Here is a 19,246-nt window from a genome sequence, read left to right as displayed (position 1 = left end):
AGGGAAGACTTCTCTAAGGGGAGGACACTTGAGCAGAGATCTGCGTTAAGTAAAGGAAGAAGACATGTAGATCCTGGATTGGTGATCCAGCGTGGGAGCAGTACCTTCGGCATTCCTGAGGCAGCAACAAGCTTGGTCCATCAGAGAGGTACAACAAGCAGCTGATGAACTGGAGCTGACTGATCCAGTTGGAGAGCCATGGGCTCTCAAGTCATGAAGAAGCTAATGGGCAACAGGAAGGACTAGATTTTATTCAATGAGATGTTACCTCTACTGATAACCACTATATACCAGTATACAATACTAAAGAATTTGTTGACTGAATAGAGAAAAAATTTTATCATAAGGCAAACTGTATCCAGTCATGGCAACACAGGATTCATTTATAAAACTATGTAATTCCTGGGCCCACTGATTTTATCAAAATCTTTGGATATAAAGCCCCAGAATCATTACTTAAGAGAACCTCTCATCCTTGTAATTTATGGCTGTGTATGCAAAGTATATGAAAGGATATATACCAAACTACAATATGTATCTGAGGCACATTATAGTTCTGAGTAGGAATGCCTTAAAGAACTGAACTCTATTTAAAGGTTTCTAAAATTAGCCCTTTTAAGGACAACTCTCCAACTTTTGTAATTTAGCCCTAATTAAAAGATCCATCTGATAGTGAATCATACGCAGGAGTGCATTCACTATTTGCTGGATGGGTGGCAAGCTTAGTGTCAAGCATGTTGGTCACCCTATCGTACTGGGGTCTTTCACAGTCAGAACAGTTCAAGTCATGGCATTTTCATTATTGCTGCAGCAGTGGGAAAGTTCTAATCTAAATTAAGCACTCTATCGACACAACTTGCCTAGGTTGCAAGATGTTTAAAACCCTCCATTTAGATAGGTGAATTAACAAATGAATACATGGGTTGAATTTTCTAACTTGCTACTAGATATGGCATTATGCAGAATTGTCCAAATATTAAAGAAAAAAAGTTACAGAAAACAACTTCGTATACAATGTAAAGAGAAAAAAATTTTATTGCAATATAAAATGCACTTATAAAATGTCCACAGAAGGCATGTAATTCTTTACTGCTATATAAATTTACTGGGAATATTTTATTCACCTTTGATTGTTATGATGTCACCTAAAACATATTGTAAACACTGAGTTATACTCTATAACAAATGCATCACTGATTTTCAGCAATCTTGGTTTAATAATTAAAGACTATATAATCACATCTATATTCTGGAATGTCCATTTACTTTCATGTAGTGTAAAATTTAGACTATAATTGCACATGAATGGTACAAAAAAACATTCACTACCAAATTATTTTATACCTTCATTACAGGCTTAATGTTCTTTCTGATTGAAAATACAGCTTCAGCTATGGCCTGCAACACAACTCTAGGATTCTCAATGCAGTAATTTGTGTATATGTGTGTCTACGTGGGCACCCATGAAACAACTTAAAGTGTATCTTTAGAAAATAAGTGCAACATTACTGCCAATTATTTTGCATGTTTAAATATTATAGTCTGATTATCTGTAAACAAACAAAACCCCACACAAATACTCTTAACTCTAGAAAAAAATCCTGTCAACCCATAATTATTCTAATATGCTTTACTTGAACACACATGGAATTTTTGAAAGGTGCATATAGTACCTTAGATAATAAGGTATAAAAATGTGTTTCATATTTTATACTATGAAATGTGCATTTCTAATATGTTTTATGCAGCATAAAGTTTAGATCAAGAAATTCGAAATCCTGGATCCCCATCATTCATTTAGAAAACTCCTCCCAGTTATGGCTCTTGCAGCAGGTTTATCAGATTTAACATGACGAAGTGTTCGATCTAACTCCTTCCTTATTTCAAGTATCAAAAAAAAAAAAAAAAGGCTCAAAATTTCTAAATTTCTGTAGGTTGTAGCTGAAATGCAAAGCTTTAAAAACAGTTAAATGTGTTTTGAAATAAGATATAAATTGAAACCAGATTCTTAAGTGTTTAATTTGTGTTAGGCTGTTAAGTACTAGGACTTTCCAACAATTTTATTAAATCTGAGTATGCTTAAAAGTAATAAAGAACACAATTTGCCTATAAATACGTGGTTCTGGAGAAAAATCAATCTTGATGTTTAAAACTCTTTCAACATTGTTGACTTTTGTTTTTTTAAGGATATTAATATTCAATCTAAACATAAATATTTGGCCTCACACTATATAAGGAAATGACTTACTTTTGAAAAGGAAATTTTGTAAAGCATTAGAGAGAGAATTTACTAAAGCTGTTCAAATAGGTCTTCCAACGTCATCAGAAATCCTGCAGTATAGAAAATATCTGGTACCCTTAAGGTTTCAGAGTGAACTGATCTTCTGAAACTTTAATGCCATTTAAAAACCAAAAAAGTCAAATAGAAAAGACTGCTGCCATGAAACAGTGTTTCTACAAGTTGTAGACGTGACCCCACAGGCTGAGTTAAGCGTTGCTTCTCAGAGTCAGCAACTTTCCACCTTTACCCAGGCACACTAAATTCTCAGTTTAGAAAATAATCTAACCTGGTCCTTAACATATTCATAAGTAGTATGAATATTTTAAGGTCTTTCTTCCTTACAGAAAAAATTTGATGTCTCACTAAAAAGTAGTAAGGAGTGTATCTTACTTTGAGACATTAGACTTTCTGGAGTTGGCCCAAGTGTATAAAATTTTAAGAATTATGTGAAAGCATGGAATCGTTATTACTCTGTGAAAACAGTGTGACCAAATTAAACATCACTATGACAAACCCTCTTCTACTTTTAACTCAAAAATAGAAATCATGAGTCTTCTATAACCTTAATTTTAAAAACACACAGAAGTGAAAAGTGCTATTTTTCAAAAAGTACATTTTTCCCCTACTATGTGTCAACGTGGAATGATTTCAGTTCTCCTGTACTAAAAGCTGGACTTTAAAAAAACTAGTATTCTAATGTTTAATATAATGATTTTAATCAGCAGTGGCTTCACTTTCAGCTGGACCCCTAATAAGTCTTCGAATTCCTCTTTTTCCTGCAGGACCTTTGGGCTTTGCAAAACTTTGCTTATGTGCATGCTGCTTTGGGTGTACTTCTTCATAAAGGAAGTCTGCTGTCAACTCATCCCCATTGTCTATCTCGATCTGTAAGAGATGGAATCAGTAAAGTGTGATATGATATGAAGAAGACAACATTCAAAACCTAATACAAGCAAGGAGCCAGTTTTCAGGTGTGAATGCTCACAAATATGTAACACCCATTCCAGCAGTATCAAGAACCATATGTAATAGTTTCACTGTTGCTTTTTTTTGGGGGGGGGGGAGGGGATTTGTGAGTTGCCTGAATATATAATCAGCTATAATCATTTTCTGTTTGCTTCCCTCTTTCTTCTCCTGTTTAACTAATGTTTGTTTATTTATTTATTTATTTATTTAAGTTTATTTATTTATTTTGAGAGAGACCGTGACAGCGTGAGTGAGGGACAGAGAGAGAAAGGGGGAGAGAGAGAATCCCAAGCTGTCTCCACACCATCAGTGTAGAGCCTGATGCAGGGCTCAAACTCACAAAATTGTGAGATCATGACCTGAGCCAAAACTGAGAGTTGGATGCTTAACTGAGCCAGGTGCCCCTTAACTCACATTTAAAATAGAAGCCAGGGGCGCTTGGGTGGCTCAGTCCGTTAAGCATCTGACTTCAGCTCAGGTCATGATCTCACGGTTTGTGAGTTCAAGCCCCGTGTTGGGCTCTGTGCTGACAGCTCAGAGCCTGGAACCTGTTTCAGATTCTGTGTCTCCCTCTCTCTCTCTGACCCTCCCCCATTCATGCCCTGTCTCTCTCTGTCTCAAAAGTAAATAAACGTAAAAAAAAAAAAAAATAAAAGTAGAAGCCACCACTGTACTCTCAAGTTGTTCTGCTTTGGTACACTATGCATATTCAGGAACATGACTCATCGGCCCCTTCATTCTTGGGTCACTTGAAATCACTCTAGAACAGGGCCAAATTTAGCCCAAATTAAGAGTGTGTTTTACATTTTTAAACGGTTAGAAACACAAAATAATAAAACAAGAATATGTAACAGAGACCATTTGTGACCTGGTGAAGCCTAGAATATTTACTATGAGGTCTTCTTGTAGAAAACAGTGCACCAGTCCCTGCTTTATCTTAGGAACTTAAAAACCTTAAAGGGTTCAGGACCTAATACACTGGTAGTTTATAAGAACTTGTGTTTTAAAGACTTCAAGGGCTCAAGAGTAAACCATCATCTTTCCCTAAGCCTCAACTACATTTAAGAAAATAAATTTAAGAAAACTGGTAGCTTAGCTCCCCGAATTCAAATATTTATGTCCGTTCCCTCCTTTGTCAACAACTAGAGTCTCAACCATCCCAAGAGTCAGTTGTAACTAGAGACTATAGTTCTTTACTAATAGCAAGTCTTGAGACAATCAATCACAAGTATGTGGCCCTAGCAGCACTGTCCAAAAGAACTTTCTGCAATATGGAAGATGTCCTCTCAATTCTGCGCTGCCCAGTACAGTAGCCACCAGCCTCATGTAGCTAATGAACACTTGAAATGTGGCTAGTATGATGAAGGAACTGAATTTTACATTTTACTCCATTTTAACTTATACTTAAATTTAAATAGCCACATGTAGCTTATGGCTACATATGAGAGAGTACAGATCTAGAGAGACTGCAGTAATGCCAGATCACCCCCAAGCACTTGGAGAAGATCCTAAGGATTTATGAGCAGAACAAGAAAAAATACTTTCATTTATAAACCACCATACATCATGAACTACACAGAGAAGACAATAAAGATCTAATATAAACTGAAAATTTTAAAGAAAGAGGTAGGTAATTTTACCTTTCTAATGACATCCATTTGTAATTGTCTTTCTACAATTTCTAACAGAGGGCTCTTGCAGCTAGAATACAGCATCCGTTCTCTTATACTGCATGTGTATCCAGGCATTGAATAAATAAAAACTGTGAGTTAAAATAATAAATACAATTAGCAATATATCACTCAAAGCAAATATTAAACTATAACTAAGTCCTCTGGGCAAGAAATAAGAATACAGTGCTAAGCTGTCAATAAGCAAACTTAAAGTAACACGTTCAAAACAATATATTATATACCTATGGACTCCAAATAGTCTCCTTCATGGGAATGTTTATACAGAAAGAAATGGTAACGTGCTGAATCCTTGGGAATCCTCTTTGGCAAATCTTTCAGTTCTGTATTTGTCGTACTGGCCAAAATTATAATTTCATTTTTTATGTCTATTTCCTGTCAATGAGAAATACATTCATTAAAACAGATACACAGAAAATTTAAATTTATAATAAATAAAACCTAAGAGACAAGGGGAAATTTATACAGGCTTGACTTTTTCACAAGGAACATACATTGTCTTGTAGTTTAAAAAAAAAAGTGAATAAAAAAAAAATCAGGAAACATGCGGCACCTAGGTGGCTCAGTCATGAGCCGACTCTTGATTTCGGCTCAGGTCATGATCTCATGGTTAGGGAGTTGGAGCCCTGCGTCAGACTCTGCACTGACAGTGGGGAGCCTGATTGGGATCCTCACTCTCTACCCCTTCCCCACTCATATTTTCTCTCTCTCTCTCTCTCTCTCTCTCTCTCTCAAAATAAAATAAACTTAAAACAAATTTTAAATCCACTAAAAACGAACCTATTTTATGAGCCAAGAGCCACCAGGAAGAGCAGCCATTTCATAACCATCATCTGTCTCTTACCAATTGCACATAGTTGAGCTGTCTGTTACTTAATTTTTCCAAAGCCTGGAAAGCTTCTCGAGAAATAGGAAATGCTACTCCTTGTAGTGTTTGATGCTTAGTGTCCACACCCACGTCTGTTTGTACCTAAGTATGATAGATTTAATTTACTGATGAAGCTGTAGCATTTAGCAGTGTCATACAGCAAAGACAAGAAACCCAATCTCTACCAAGTGCCATTCCACCCTTGCCCATTTTAATGTAACTAAAATTAACCCTTAAAATACCATGAACTTAAAAAGCAAGTAATTTTTCACATTTGTTCATGTTCTGCTAGCACCTTGTCAACATGCAGAGTGTATGACATATCTTTATGAAATGCTGGGAGTGAACATTTGAGTGGGTATGCGCTGTTAGTGGGGCTTTGGCGGGGAGGTTGTTTATATGTTCGGTTTGGCACATTTGCAGAGAACTATATAAACTCTTTGAAGTGTCTTCAGATTATACTTTAATTACAAAACTTACTTGATAAAATTTATGAACAGTGTGATATATATGCAATATGCGTAAAACTTTACTTTGTTCTAGAAGACATAAAATGCAACACAAACACCATGCACTGAATTGAAAGGAGTATGAACAGTATACAAAGACACAACACAGCTCAACAAATTATACTACTGCAGAAGTTCCAGACTTAGAGCTTTTCATTACTAAGAACAAATACTAGAAGAGTACTTCAAGAAAGTTTTGATGCATGTTTCACGACTTTTATACTTAAATGATAGCTAGTATAGGGTCTCATTTGCAGTGTTGCAACAGAAAAGTCAAATAGAAATTTTACTTTTAAAAAAAATGAATGGAGATTCTACAGCATAAATGATATTGGATAATGAAAACATCATAGAACATATGCAAATGCATACCCCAATACGATCCTCTGGGTTCTGATTGCAAGGAATAAAACAAACTATCAAACTTGTAAAAAAAAAAATCACATAAGAATCTTTACTCAAATAACTTGAGTTAAAATAATATAAAGATAGATCCTTGCTATCAGGTTAATATTAAGTAATATTCAATCACTTTCCAGACAGATTTCTATTAGTCTGTTATTCGAACTAGTGAATAGTGGTTTCTGTTACTTGTTCTTTCCTATAAAATCCCAGTAGAAATATAGTAGTTACTCTAACTTGTAATTAGAATAGCTGCAGTGAACACATTAAAAATATGATAAACTATAATATGGATCAAGTTTATTGACTCTAATAGAACTGGGCTAAACAAGTACTCAAAAAACCATCTCCCATAAATACATATGCACATGCCTATCCAGGTAGCACTCAGAATTTATAGAGCTTCTAGAAATAATAAATATCTTATAGCATTTATATTTTTTCCTCTTTAGTTACCATGATTCTCTGAAATAATGTAACTAAACAAACCTGCTTTGGGCAACCTCATTAAATATAATTCTTTGCACTAAATGGGTAATGTACATTTTTCCCATTTACTTAGTAATCAACGTACGAGGTTACAAAAAGTTGTACTTCCAACAGGAACACTTACTAGTCTGTCACATACATTACAAATATAGGCGAAAGCTACTTATGAAACTGGCACGAATTTTAGTATTTACTTTTAATTATTTTTTCCTGAAAACACATCGAGCACATAGTCTTATCTCTAAATTATACAGAATAAATGCAAGCTACCTTACTTAATCTCTATTAATCTATTAATTAAAAATATTTTTTCAAACACTTAAAATCTTGCAATCGTTTCAAAAATGTAATTTACCTCATTAATTTTAATTTGTCGTAATTCTTCCTCAGCTGCAGTCAATGGGGCAGGAGATGACTGTGAAAGCAAGTATTTTTTATATCCATGTAATGATACATCTTCCTGTAAACAAAGAAATAGACTGTTACTAGCTATTCTCTAAAAGTAAAACCTCAGTGAAGTTACTTTAGGAAAAACAAAATTATTAACTTAATGATTAACTTAATTATTAACTTAATGATTGAAGTATAGTATCAAGAATTTTATTACTCATTACAGGTTTCAAAAAATGGTGAAGGGAGTATTTACTCTTCATTTCCCAGTTTTATAATTACTAAATCTTTTGTATGAGTGTGGTGGTGCTGCTGCCAGTCACATGATACACTTGGGTCATGTTTAAATCTACAGGACAATAATAAGTAAACTTCTGGGGAAGCCTGCCCCATAATTATTCAATAATCACCACAATTTCTGTATAATTATTCATAGAAAATGACCGTAGTTCTTATTTAGAAGAGTAAAATATTCCAAAGAGGTCTACCTTTCATCAATATTTTGTGACTTGGAAAACTGGGAATAGAAAGATTTGAGAAACCAGGCCACGGCACAATTAATGGTGAATAAGAAAAGTATTCCCACACAGTCTTGTGGTCTACCTACTAGATAATTTAACTGTTAAAAAATATTTGTTGGGGCGCCTGGGTGGCGCAGTCGGTTAAGCGTCCGACTTCAGCCAGGTCACGATCTCGCGGTCCGGGAGTTCGAGCCCCGCGTCGGGCTCTGGGCTGATGGCTCAGAGCCTGGAGCCTGTTTCCGATTCTGTGTCTCCCTCTCTCTCTGCCCCTCCCCCGTTCATGCTCTGTCTCTCTCTCTCTCGCAAAAATAAATAAACGTTGAAAAAAAAAAAAATTTTTTTAATAATAAAAAAAAAAAAAAAAAAATATTTGTTTTCTTAATTTGTGTGTATATGTATAAATATATGTATTTACCATACAAATTATATAAGTAAATTCTTAATCATAATTTAACTAGTTAAATGTATTAATCAACTATCCCAATTAATCATCAATCAATTGACCTGCCTCAATGTTCCTGGTTAACATAATATGCATAGTTACTGCTTCTACAATGTGGGTATAAATGTCCAAAATATCTAAAAATTACCATCTCTTTTCAAGTAGTCTCTCATTTTTGTGAGCCTGTTTCTCTTATCATTAAAGTGAAAAGGGTGAACTAAATGAGGGGTTGAACTAGATGATCTCTAAGGCATATTGCAGTTTCTGAAGACTAGCAAAGGACATTTCAACATATTTTAGAGAGTAAATACAATGTTTTAGTTAACTTGCATATCATATGAAATATAACAATATTTTCTCTTATTGTTACAGATTCATTAGTCTAATTTCATAACAATTACACATTACCTAGAAGTTCTTAAACTGGTTTAATTGTAACACGTGGAATCCACATAAAAGTTTAAGTTTTGTACCTTTACTGTTCCAAATACTTCATCTTTAATGTGGCCACCTCCAAACTCCTTTTTCAGAGTTGCTCTTGTTGCTGCATATAGCATTTTTTGACGAACCTAGTAAGTTGTGAAAGTTTACTCAGAAATGTACAGATGAAAACTATTCATTATAAAAGACAGCACTTTCTGAATGTATTAAAATCTTCAAGCACATTAGAAATAAACTATGATAAAGCTGAAGTCCATGGGCTGTAACAGGCTTAAGTACATGTGTACAAATAGCCATCATGACAGTTCACCTATTAAGGTAGATTTCACTTTATGTCATATTTTTAAAAAATTGGGAAACTAAATTTTTAAAAATTAATCACTTTTCAAAGTATACAATGAGATCAAGAATTAAAAAAAAACCTATTAAAATACTACTTTGGAATATAAGGTAGAAAACATCGCTTGAAATGAGGTAACCTGGATACTGACATTTTACTCAAAGCAAATCTCTAGATCAGATATTACTGATTAAGTTGTTTAAGAATCAATGTTCACAGCACACCTGCAGCATATACCATTCTATGGGAAACACAAAGATGAAAACTACAATATATACCATATTATTAAAGAGTCTAATAGCAATACTAAAAACTACAAAAGGTAACTGCCAACTAACAGAGGTAGTTTCACAAAACTGCATGTCAAATCCAGGAGTCTGAATCAATCCGCTAACTTTCCTAAAAGAAATACTTGTGTGTATGCCTATCACTTAAATGGTAGCTATTAAAAATATTTAACATAATGTTCAATTAGGTTTCAGAATTATTTGAAGTATTACTCTCAGAGTATAGTCATTTACATATAATTGCCAAAGATTTTTAAATTTAAAATCAATAATACTGTTGATTTCAAGGGCAAGATTTCTGAATATAAGTACATTACTCCTGATTCTACATTACCAACAGTAGGATTTTCTTCATGATCACTCCCTTCTATAGGAAATAACTGTTGCTTCTTAACTTTCTCCTAGCCTAGGACTATTTCAGAAAAAAATTTTCTAGCATTTAATGTTAAACAAGTAACAAAAAAATTACTTACATGAGAATGATCTGGAGACCAAGCAATGAATATCCATTCATATCCCTGGGCATTCTGAGAATCTAACCTGAATAATATATAGCACGGTTGTTTGTCCTCCAATAGGGGTAAAACAAAGGTATCATAATCCTTATCCCAGGAATCTGAAGGCTGACTACATGAGCCAATCACAAGTTTCTCTATGAAGAACAAGTTTTAAAAGACACATGAATGGTTTGAAATTCCAAATGGTAATGAAGAGACAATAAATTAATAACATAGTCATCTATTAATACTATTATTCACATCTCTACATAGAACAGCAGAAGCTGCAAATAGCATAAATGTTCATCAATAAGAGAACGATCATAGATGTGGCACAGTTATATAATGAATTCATATTTAAAAATCGTGAGTTCTCTACCAAGACAAATTACAAAAATGTTTACAGAAAAAAAGTTGCAGAATAAGATGTTAGTTTACATGAACTTAAAACTCAAAATAGCACTAGGAGTTATCTAGGGGGCTACATATAAAAAAAACACACTGCAGATATATAAAAACTCCTAATATGGTTGCCTCAGGAGAAGGAGGTCAGGAAGTGAAATTGTTTAAAGAGGATGCCCTAATATCACAAAAATATTAAGTTAAAAAAAAAAGCTGAAGCAAATACGATAAAACGTTAGTAGTTACTAATTTAAGAGGAGATGGAAGTATTTGTTATATTATTTATTCTCTGTAATTCCCTTATTTAAAAAATTTCCTCAAAACAAAAATAACGATTTAAGAGACAGTGTCATTTTCCTTCCGTAGTGATGTTAGACAAGTTTTTCCATTTTAGTCACTTAAATAGTTGGTTAGGAAATGATGGCATTTCAATATTTCTAAAATATGCTGCTTTACAGTATATGTTTATTACTATCAACTATGGTAATATATATATATATATATATATATATATATATATATATATACATACACACACACACACAGAAACAGTAACAACTGCATATTTTTCAAACTACTCTGGTATTTTTAACATATAAGTAGAAAATAAAAAGGAAATTAAATTTACTTCGAGTTTATAAAAGAACAAGTTATTTTCCCAAAGCAAAATATTTCCAGGTATTCAAGAAATTTAGGTATTTAAGCAATTGGACCATTGGAATATTTTAACATACGCATTTGCGATAACTGTCCAAATTCAAATAGAGGGAAACTAAAAGATTCTCCCATCCATTCAATATCCCTAACAGAATTATTTTGAAACGATCAATTTGTAGTGTTTTACATTCTTAGAACTTTTCCCCAAAACAAAACAGGGAAATCCTTTCTCCAGCACAGATTGCAATCATGTGGAGAAACTGGGAATTTGAAGTCCTTTGTTTCTACTTCAAAACTAACTTTACTGAATAACAATTCTCAAGTAACTTCTCTTTTTTTTTTTGGGGGGGGGGGTTGGAGATGATCACTTGTTTACTGATTTCCAATCCAGAGAAGGAAGCACTCACATTAGAAACGGGTTGTGGTATAGAAACTGAGACGCAAAAGGTAAAAGCAGAGGAGGTCGCACCAAAAAAAACATCTTTCTGTTTCCCTGATAGTCAACTACAGAATTCAGAAGGTAAGCAGCAGCTAAAGGGACATGACCAAATATACAGGATCCAAGTTACCTAAAGGCAAGCTTTGAACTTTCTTCACAGTAATTAATAGTTCCAATCACTGAAATGACTTAGAAATTTAAAAATATAACAGTAATCCAAGGACAAACAATATTCAGAAATGTAAAACTAACCATTTTCAATAGATATTTTTAGAAGTCTGTATTTTCCATTTCTTGCTCTTGCAAAGATATCTTTAACATCTTCACTTGCTGTATAAAAAGATAAAGAAAAGTAAACCTATTGTTTATAGTTACATGTTAATATTTTCTAATGCTACTCAAGTGAGGAAAAAATAAATTATAATACAAAGAAAAAATCTTCAGGATGTAGTATCCCCTTATTGTTAGTAATTTAAATTATAAAACTCGAAGGTGTAAATAGCAGACAGAGTATACAGCTAAGATATATACATGTTAATATAGCTTAAAAGTATATGACTTCTACTATGTTTTAGCTAGAAAATTCCAAAGCAGAAATAACACTAGGAGTGAAAATATTAAAGTTACTCAAATCCAATAAGGAACAAATTACAATTTTAAAAAACACCTTGATTGCTTGGTTGAAATTGTTGAAAATCTTTCATTCTCTTCTAGTCCAATTTCAAGCTTATAATAACAATTCGATTCATTTTTACATTTTCACATTAAAAGCAACAGTAAATATAAGATATCCTATCCCAATTAAACAAAAAGTCATTAAAGTGCATTCAAGCTTGTACTTCTGGTAATATTTTTCTAACTTGTATTTCTCAAAAAGCTAGAGTTAAGTTCACTGAACAAATATGTATTTAATAACTTAACGCTTGTGTTCCTATTAAAGCTTCGATTTCGTTCTGATTTCATTCTTGGGTTGTAAGAATGAACCATTACTTAAGCAGTGAATGCTGTAAGGCTCAAACATGAAAATGAGTAATTACAAATTTAAATGTCAAAACTGACGAATAAAACAGTGCTTTCAGGTTTGAGAGCATTTTGCTTGTGTTTGTGTGTGCAGGAAGAGGTGCAGGATGGTCAAAGACCCATAGGAACAAAACACAATTAAATGTTCATCTGGGGAAAAGGTTCGTTGTCCATTAACAGAAGAGCGTGGGTTTATATTAGCCCTCGTTAAGTAATCGCGAGTAACCCCGGGATATATTATTTCTGATGAGGCGAGCGTTTCCAGACTGCCCATTTTCAAACCAGGAAATAATGGAGGTCAGATATAATTGCACACTGAACTGCCTTCACGGGATGATTAAATTCAGCCACACAGATCGGACTTTTCAGTTCCCTGGGGAGTACCTAAGAAAAAGATCAAAACACCCCACACTCAGGATTTCTCAGAACATAGTTCACGTTTCCATTTTGAAAGAAAATGCGGAAGAATTTGGGAAGCACCTTTACTGGAAATAAAAAAGATTCCAGTATCTTTCGTTTTATAATCAAACTCTTGTAACAATCTCCTTTGCACAGTGAAGCCCCAGTAACCTCCAGTGTTTCAGGTCTCCCGTACCTGATACAAAAGGGGGAAAGTTAGACTACAGTCAGGGCCAGAGGAAGGCATATCCCCTTCACTCAGGCCTCCTCGCAAACCAATTTCTTTCGCTTCTGCGAATTTCGGGTCCGTCTGTAACGTGGCAGCAGACGGACCCGCCTGGGAGGAACGCAGGCCGGGTGGCCCGGGACCAGAAAGCGCGGAGAGGCGAAGAGGCCCCGCCTGCGCGGCGAGAACGGCACCCGTTCCCTCTGGGCCCGACTCCAGCCCTCCTCGTCCAGCAGCCCGCCCGGCTCGCCCGGAGCCTCCCGGGAGCCCCTCTCCCGCGCGCCGCTCCGGGCGCCGTTACCTTGGATGCCGGTCTGATGGGACATGGCGGTGGCCGCGGGCTCCCGGCTCCGAATCTAAGTGCAGAGAGCGGCCCCGGCCGGCGCCTCCAGGAAGTGGCAACTCCTCCGCCGGCCGCCGCGCGTCATCGGCCCGCGACCCGCGGCCGCCCCGCCCCGCTAGGCCGACCGCGTCCTCGCGCGCCCCTGCCGTCCCCCGCCTCCCTTCCCCGCGCGCTCTTCTGCCCCCCGGGCTGCAAGTCCGCTTCACCCGGCGCTCTTCTCCAGCTCTCTGCTGGGGGTCTCTGCCCTGGCTCTTGCCGCCGGCTTCTCTGGCCCCATCGCCGTGAAATATCAAAGAGCCAGCAGGATGACCTTGCCCTCTACTGTCTGCACTGCCGACACCACCATTGGCTGGTTCAGCAAAAAAGATGCTCAAAAATGGGAATGATCATTTTACTGATCGTATATTTTCAATTTGAAAAAAAATATGAACGGTATCTTTCTTTGTTTATTCTTCCTACAGTATAAAGGGTCACGCACTGCCCCGTTTTTAAAAATGAGTATTAATGTGTAGGTGGTCTCTCATCAAAATCTCCCATGCTTTTAATTTTTATTTATTTTTGAGAGAGAGAAAGCGTGTGAGCAGTGGAGAAGCAGAGAGAGGGAGACACAGAATCCGAAGCAGGCTCCAGGCTCTGAGCTGTCAGCACAGAGCCCCACGTGGGGCTCAGCTCACAGACCGCAAGATCATGACCTGAGCCGAAGTCGGACGTTCAACCGACTGAGACACCCAGGCGCCCCAAAAATCTCCCATGCTTTTAAATTGAATTAATCTCAGACTGTTAACTTTTATTTTTTCAGTTGGGTACATTTAGAGACTAAGTTTTGCTTTCTCTTCATTCCAAAAAGAGCCACTTAAAGGGAGTAAATTAGCTGACTTGAATACTCCTTTGTGGTCAATTTATCATAGCAAGCTATGATTACCGCTCTGCTTTATCTTGGCCGTTTATTCTTGAATGAAGTAATTATTTAGGATTTATTTAGATAAATGTGTAAGATAGCAGATATTATTAAAAATTCTTTTCCATCTTCTGCTGTTATGAACATATATTTCCTTCTCAAAGGTAATTTTAATTCTTTTGTACTACTTTTCTACCATTCCTAGATTATAGTTCCTTAGATAGAAAACTGGGTATTTTTTTTTTAGGGCCTTGATCTGATACAAAATTACAATCTGCTTATCAACAAATACTTTCTTCAGCCAATAATATAAGTGCAAGTTAACAAAATCACTCTTCAAATACAATGTATTTTTTAATCAGTCATTAACTATCAGGCTTGCAGTTATTTCTTTGCCAGGATCACAACAAACAAGGTTGCTATGTTCTGTTCTTGTTATCTAAGCTCTGTTTCTCAAACAGATCCTCATATTATGGAATAAGCAAAATTTAGTTTGAGCTTTATAACTTGTTTGGATTTAAGAAACGTAGGGAGAGTTTCACTCTAACCAAATTCTTCCTGACATAACAGTTCTTTCTGATTTTCCAGTTTTTGACTGCTTTGTCGAGCACAGAGAAAATTGCAGAGTTCGTCTTCAATTTTTTGACTGATTCATGTCCTGGTGACTCGGGAAAATTGCCTAAGGATGTTGGCTTTGCTCAAAAGTACTGATAAGAAAAAAATAATTCTCCCATATTCATGTTTAGAAAAGACCACGGTATGATCAGCTCTAAAAAATAGGAAAGTCCAGTTAGGTTGAGTAGGACCACCCTGGAATGCACTAGAAAGTGCTTATTTTATGGCAGTACAGTAGTTTGATGTAAAAGCTACAAGGGCCTTGGGTGCATTGTTTTCAAAACAGCAAAGTTCCTCTGAGCAAAACAGGAAATCTGAGAAGGGAAAATATTTGCTAAGCTATAAAAAGCATGGTCAAAATGATCACTTTTACTGCCCATCAGTGTTTCTACATATAGTTAAATAATTTCCTCTATTTTACTATATTTATGTGTGTGCAAAGAAAATGGATTTTTGATGCTTTCATAGGATGTTTTTGAAAATATCTCTGGTCAATATTCACTATACACTGAAATCTCACTAATTTATTATGTATGATGTTTATTTCAGATTCGGTTAAAGTTTGGCATTGCACTAATTTTGGAGAAATAGTTTATTGAATATGTGGAGTGCTAATGCTGCATATATTTTAGCTACCTAGGCAGAGTCTGGTAGAAATCCTGTTCCTTTGGTTAATGTGATCCAAATCATGACTTATTGCCTTAAGTTAAAAAAAAAAATTGTGGCCAAATACATAAAATATACCATCTTAGCCATTTTTAAGTATGCAGTTTAGTAGTGTTAAATACAACTACCTTGTATTGCAACCAAGCTCAAGAATTCTTTTTATCTTACAAATTTGAAACTCTGTATCCATTAAACAACTGCCTGTGCCAACACAGCACCCATGCCTTGGCAAACAACATTCCACTTTCTGTCTCTATGATTTTGACCACTCTTAGTATCACATATAAATGAAATTCTACAGTATTTTTCTTTTCGTGACTGCCTTATTTCTCTTAGAGTGATGTCCTCAAGATCCATCCATGTTGTAGCATGTAGAATTTCCTTCCTTTTTAAGGCTGGATAATATTTCATTGTATACATATACATGCCATATTTTGTTCATTCATCTGTCAGCGGGCATTTGCATTGCTTCTACTTTTTGGCTATAATGAATAATACCGTTATGAACATGGGTGTACAAATATCTGTTTGAGTTCCTGCTTTCACTTCTTTGGGGCATATACCCAGAAGTGGGATTGCTAGATTATGTGGGAATTCTATTTTAATGTTTTTGAGGAAACTCCATGCTGTTTTCCCTAATGCCTACACCATTTTACATTCCCAGCAATGGTGCACAAGGGTCCCAGTTTCTCCATATCCTTGCCAATAATTGCTATTTCCTGTTTTGATTTGCTTTTATAGTGGTCATCTTAAAGGATGTGAGGTGCTATCTCATTGTGGACTTGATTTACATTTCTCTAATAATTAGTGATGTTGAGTATCTTTTCATATATTTCTTGGTCATTTGTATATATTTTTTTTGAGAAATGTCTAAGTTCTTTGCCATTTTTGAATCAGGTTGTTTGTGTTTTTGTTTTTGAGTTGTGGGAGTACTTTATATATTCTAGGTATTGACCCCTTATCAGATACATGATTTACAAACATTTTCTCCCATTCTGTAGGCTCCTTTTTCATTCTGTTGTGTCCTTTGATGCACAGAAGTTTTAAATTTTGGTGTAGTCTAATACATCTTTTGTTGTTATTGTTGTTTCTTCCTATAACTTTAGAATAGCTTTGCTAATATTCTGAAGATCTTCTGGCTTTTCTTCCCTAAGCCTCTACTAAACATCATATAAATATCATCTCCACTTTCTATATACATTTTTTCAGCTCTCACTCCTTAAATCCATGGTTTCTAAAGTGTGCCTAGGTGCCCCAGCTACAGTGAGAATGCCTGGGGAATACTGTAAAATTTTTTAGGAAAACACAATAGTGTTTGACGTCTTTCTGACACCACACAAAGTATTAGCTCGAGATAGTTCAGCTTTAACATTAGATAGCCCTACCTTCCTTTTCCATAATGTCGTATCTTTGAAAAGCTGGATTTTTAGCAGTTGCCGTGGTATAAAGCAACTATGGGTTGGAAATCAGTGAGGAACAGAAAATGACAGTAGTTGATGTGAAATCTAATCCCAAAATTTAGGAAGTTGTGTAATGTGTAATAGGTGCATGTAGCCCATTAGTAAGTGATTGTGATTATTTAAAACTAAAATCAAATATTTTTTAATTTTTATGTATTTTTCAAACAGCTACTGAGTTGCTAGTACACAAATACTGAGTAAGTTGTTTGAAACTGACTACTTAATCAACTGTTCAGTATTTCTTTTGACCTATGAACCCTACAAAAAAAATTACTGAGATAAAAAAGACCCCATAAACTGAGAAAGTTTGGGAACCTCTGCCTTGTAACCTTTGCATGTGGCTTTATTCACATCACTTTATTGAAACTATTTTCTTGAATGTGACCAGCATCATCCTTCTTGATAGCAAAATCGATTATATTTATTCTCATATGTTTTATTAGTTCCTGTGGCTACTGTAACAAATTAGCACAAACTGGATAGCTTCAAACAACTGAAATTTATTTCCTCTCAGTTCTGAGCCCACAATCCAAAACAGCTGCCATTCCTCTGGAGGCTTTAGGGAACTATCTTGCCTTGTCTCTTCTAGCTTCTGGTAACTGTTTGCATTCCTTGACTTGTGACCAAATCACTCCAATCTCTGCCACTTTGGTCATATTGCTTAATCTCTTCATTTCCAAATAAGGTAATATCCATAGGTTCCAGGATTAAGATGTGGGCATATCTTCAGGGGGGGGCAGTTACCATTCAACCTACTATAGATGTCTGAGGCTTCTGACACTCTTGATCATTGCTTCTCTTTCTTTGATGCTGCATTAAACTGATTTCCTGTCTTTTCTTAAATGTTTATTTCTTTACTTTGAGAGAGAGAGTGAGAGAGTACACACACACATGCACACACGCGCACACACATACACGTGGGGGAGGGGCAGAGAAAGAGAGAGAGAATCCCAAGCAGGCTCTGCACTGAAAGCGCAGAGCCAAATGTGGGGCTCAAACTCATGAACCATGAGATCATGACCTCACTCAAAATCAAGAGCCAGATGCTTAACCAGCTAAACCACCGAGGCACCCCTGATTTTCCTCTTAACTTGGCTGGGCCACAGTGCCCAGAGTGTTATTGTCAAACATTATGGATGTTACTGTGAGAGTGTTTTGGGGATGAGATGAACATTTAAATTGGTAGACTTTGAGTAAAGCAGATTACCCTCCTTAATGTGGGTGGGCCTCATCCAATTATTTGAGGACCTTATTAGAACAAAGACTAAGTTCCTCAGAGCCAGAAGAAATTCTGCCAACAGACTGCCTTTGGACTTGAATTACTACTCTTCCCTGAGTCACCAGTCTGCCAGTTTACTACATCAGATTATGACTCACCAAGCTCACCAAGTCTCCACAATTGCCCAAACTAATTTCTTTCTTTCTTTCTTTCTTTCTTTCTTTCTTTCTTTCTTTCTTTCTTTCTTTCTTTCTTTCTTTCTTCCTCCCTCCCTCCCTCCCTCCCTCCCTCCCTCCCTCCCTCCCTCTCTCTCTCTCTTTCTTTCTTTCTTTCTTTCTTTCTTTCTTTCTTTCTTTCTTATCTATTTTATGTATTATTGAGAGACAGAGAGAGAGAGAGCATGAGCATGGGAGGGACAGAGAGAGGAGGAGACACAGAATCCGAAGCAGGCTCCAGGCTCTGAGCAGTCAGCATGGAACCCGATGCGGGGCTCAAACTCACAAACTGTGAGATGATGACCTGAGCTGAAGTCAGACGTTTAACTGACTGAGCCATTCAGGTGCACCCCCCCCCTTTTTTTTTTTTAAATTTTTTTTAAGCCCAAGCTAATTTCTTAAAATCAACCTCTCTTTCTCTCTCCATGCAAACATTCCATTGGTTCTGTTTCTCTGGAGAATCCTAACTAAATGACCTTTAATTCCATCTATGTCTTCTTTACTTCACTTTGCTAACGTATGTAAAAAATGAATTAGCAAACTAGCTGTCCTCTGGACTTCAC

General features: G+C 35.9%; 1 protein-coding gene across 2 annotated transcripts; it reads right to left on the bottom strand.

Moving 5' to 3' along the window:
• Positions 1–1,017: 1,017 nt before the first annotated feature.
• Positions 1,018–13,709, bottom strand: TWF1 (twinfilin actin binding protein 1). Of its 2 annotated transcripts, XM_086713615.1 has the most exons (10): positions 13,569–13,709; positions 11,875–11,952; positions 10,101–10,279; positions 9,033–9,128; positions 7,562–7,666; positions 6,688–6,708; positions 5,783–5,908; positions 5,163–5,313; positions 4,888–5,009; positions 1,018–3,166 (listed from the first exon to the last, which is right to left on the bottom strand). In XM_086713615.1, exons 1-10 carry the CDS (start codon positions 13,591–13,593, stop codon positions 2,996–2,998), a joined length of 1,074 nt encoding a protein of 357 aa, XP_086569741.1. In that variant the 5' UTR covers positions 13,594–13,709; the 3' UTR covers positions 1,018–2,995. The 2 variants fall into 2 exon arrangements, with proteins under 2 accessions (XP_086569741.1, XP_086569740.1); XM_086713614.1 differs by lacking the exon at positions 6,688–6,708 and having other exon boundaries at positions 13,569–13,608.
• Positions 13,710–19,246: the final 5,537 nt, after the last annotated feature.

Source organism: Puma concolor, chromosome B4, assembly GCF_028749965.1.
Source record: "Puma concolor isolate L17-30 chromosome B4, mPumCon1.1.hap2, whole genome shotgun sequence".
Lineage (NCBI taxonomy): Eukaryota > Metazoa > Chordata > Mammalia > Carnivora > Felidae > Puma > Puma concolor.
This window is presented reverse-complemented; position numbering and strand designations above follow the sequence as displayed.

Excerpts from the sequence above, each read along its gene's own strand:
- TWF1 (XM_086713615.1), bottom strand. The coding sequence starts at position 13,593 with ATGTCCCATCAGACCGGCATCCAAG. Across the intron at positions 10,280-11,874 it reads AAAAATATCTATTGAAAATG|AGAAACTTGTGATTGGCTCA; the intron begins GTTAGTTTTACA and ends TGTTCTTCATAG. Across the intron at positions 5,909-6,687 it reads ACCCAGAGGATCGTATTGGG|GTACAAACAGACGTGGGTGT; the intron begins GTATGCATTTGC and ends TATCATACTTAG.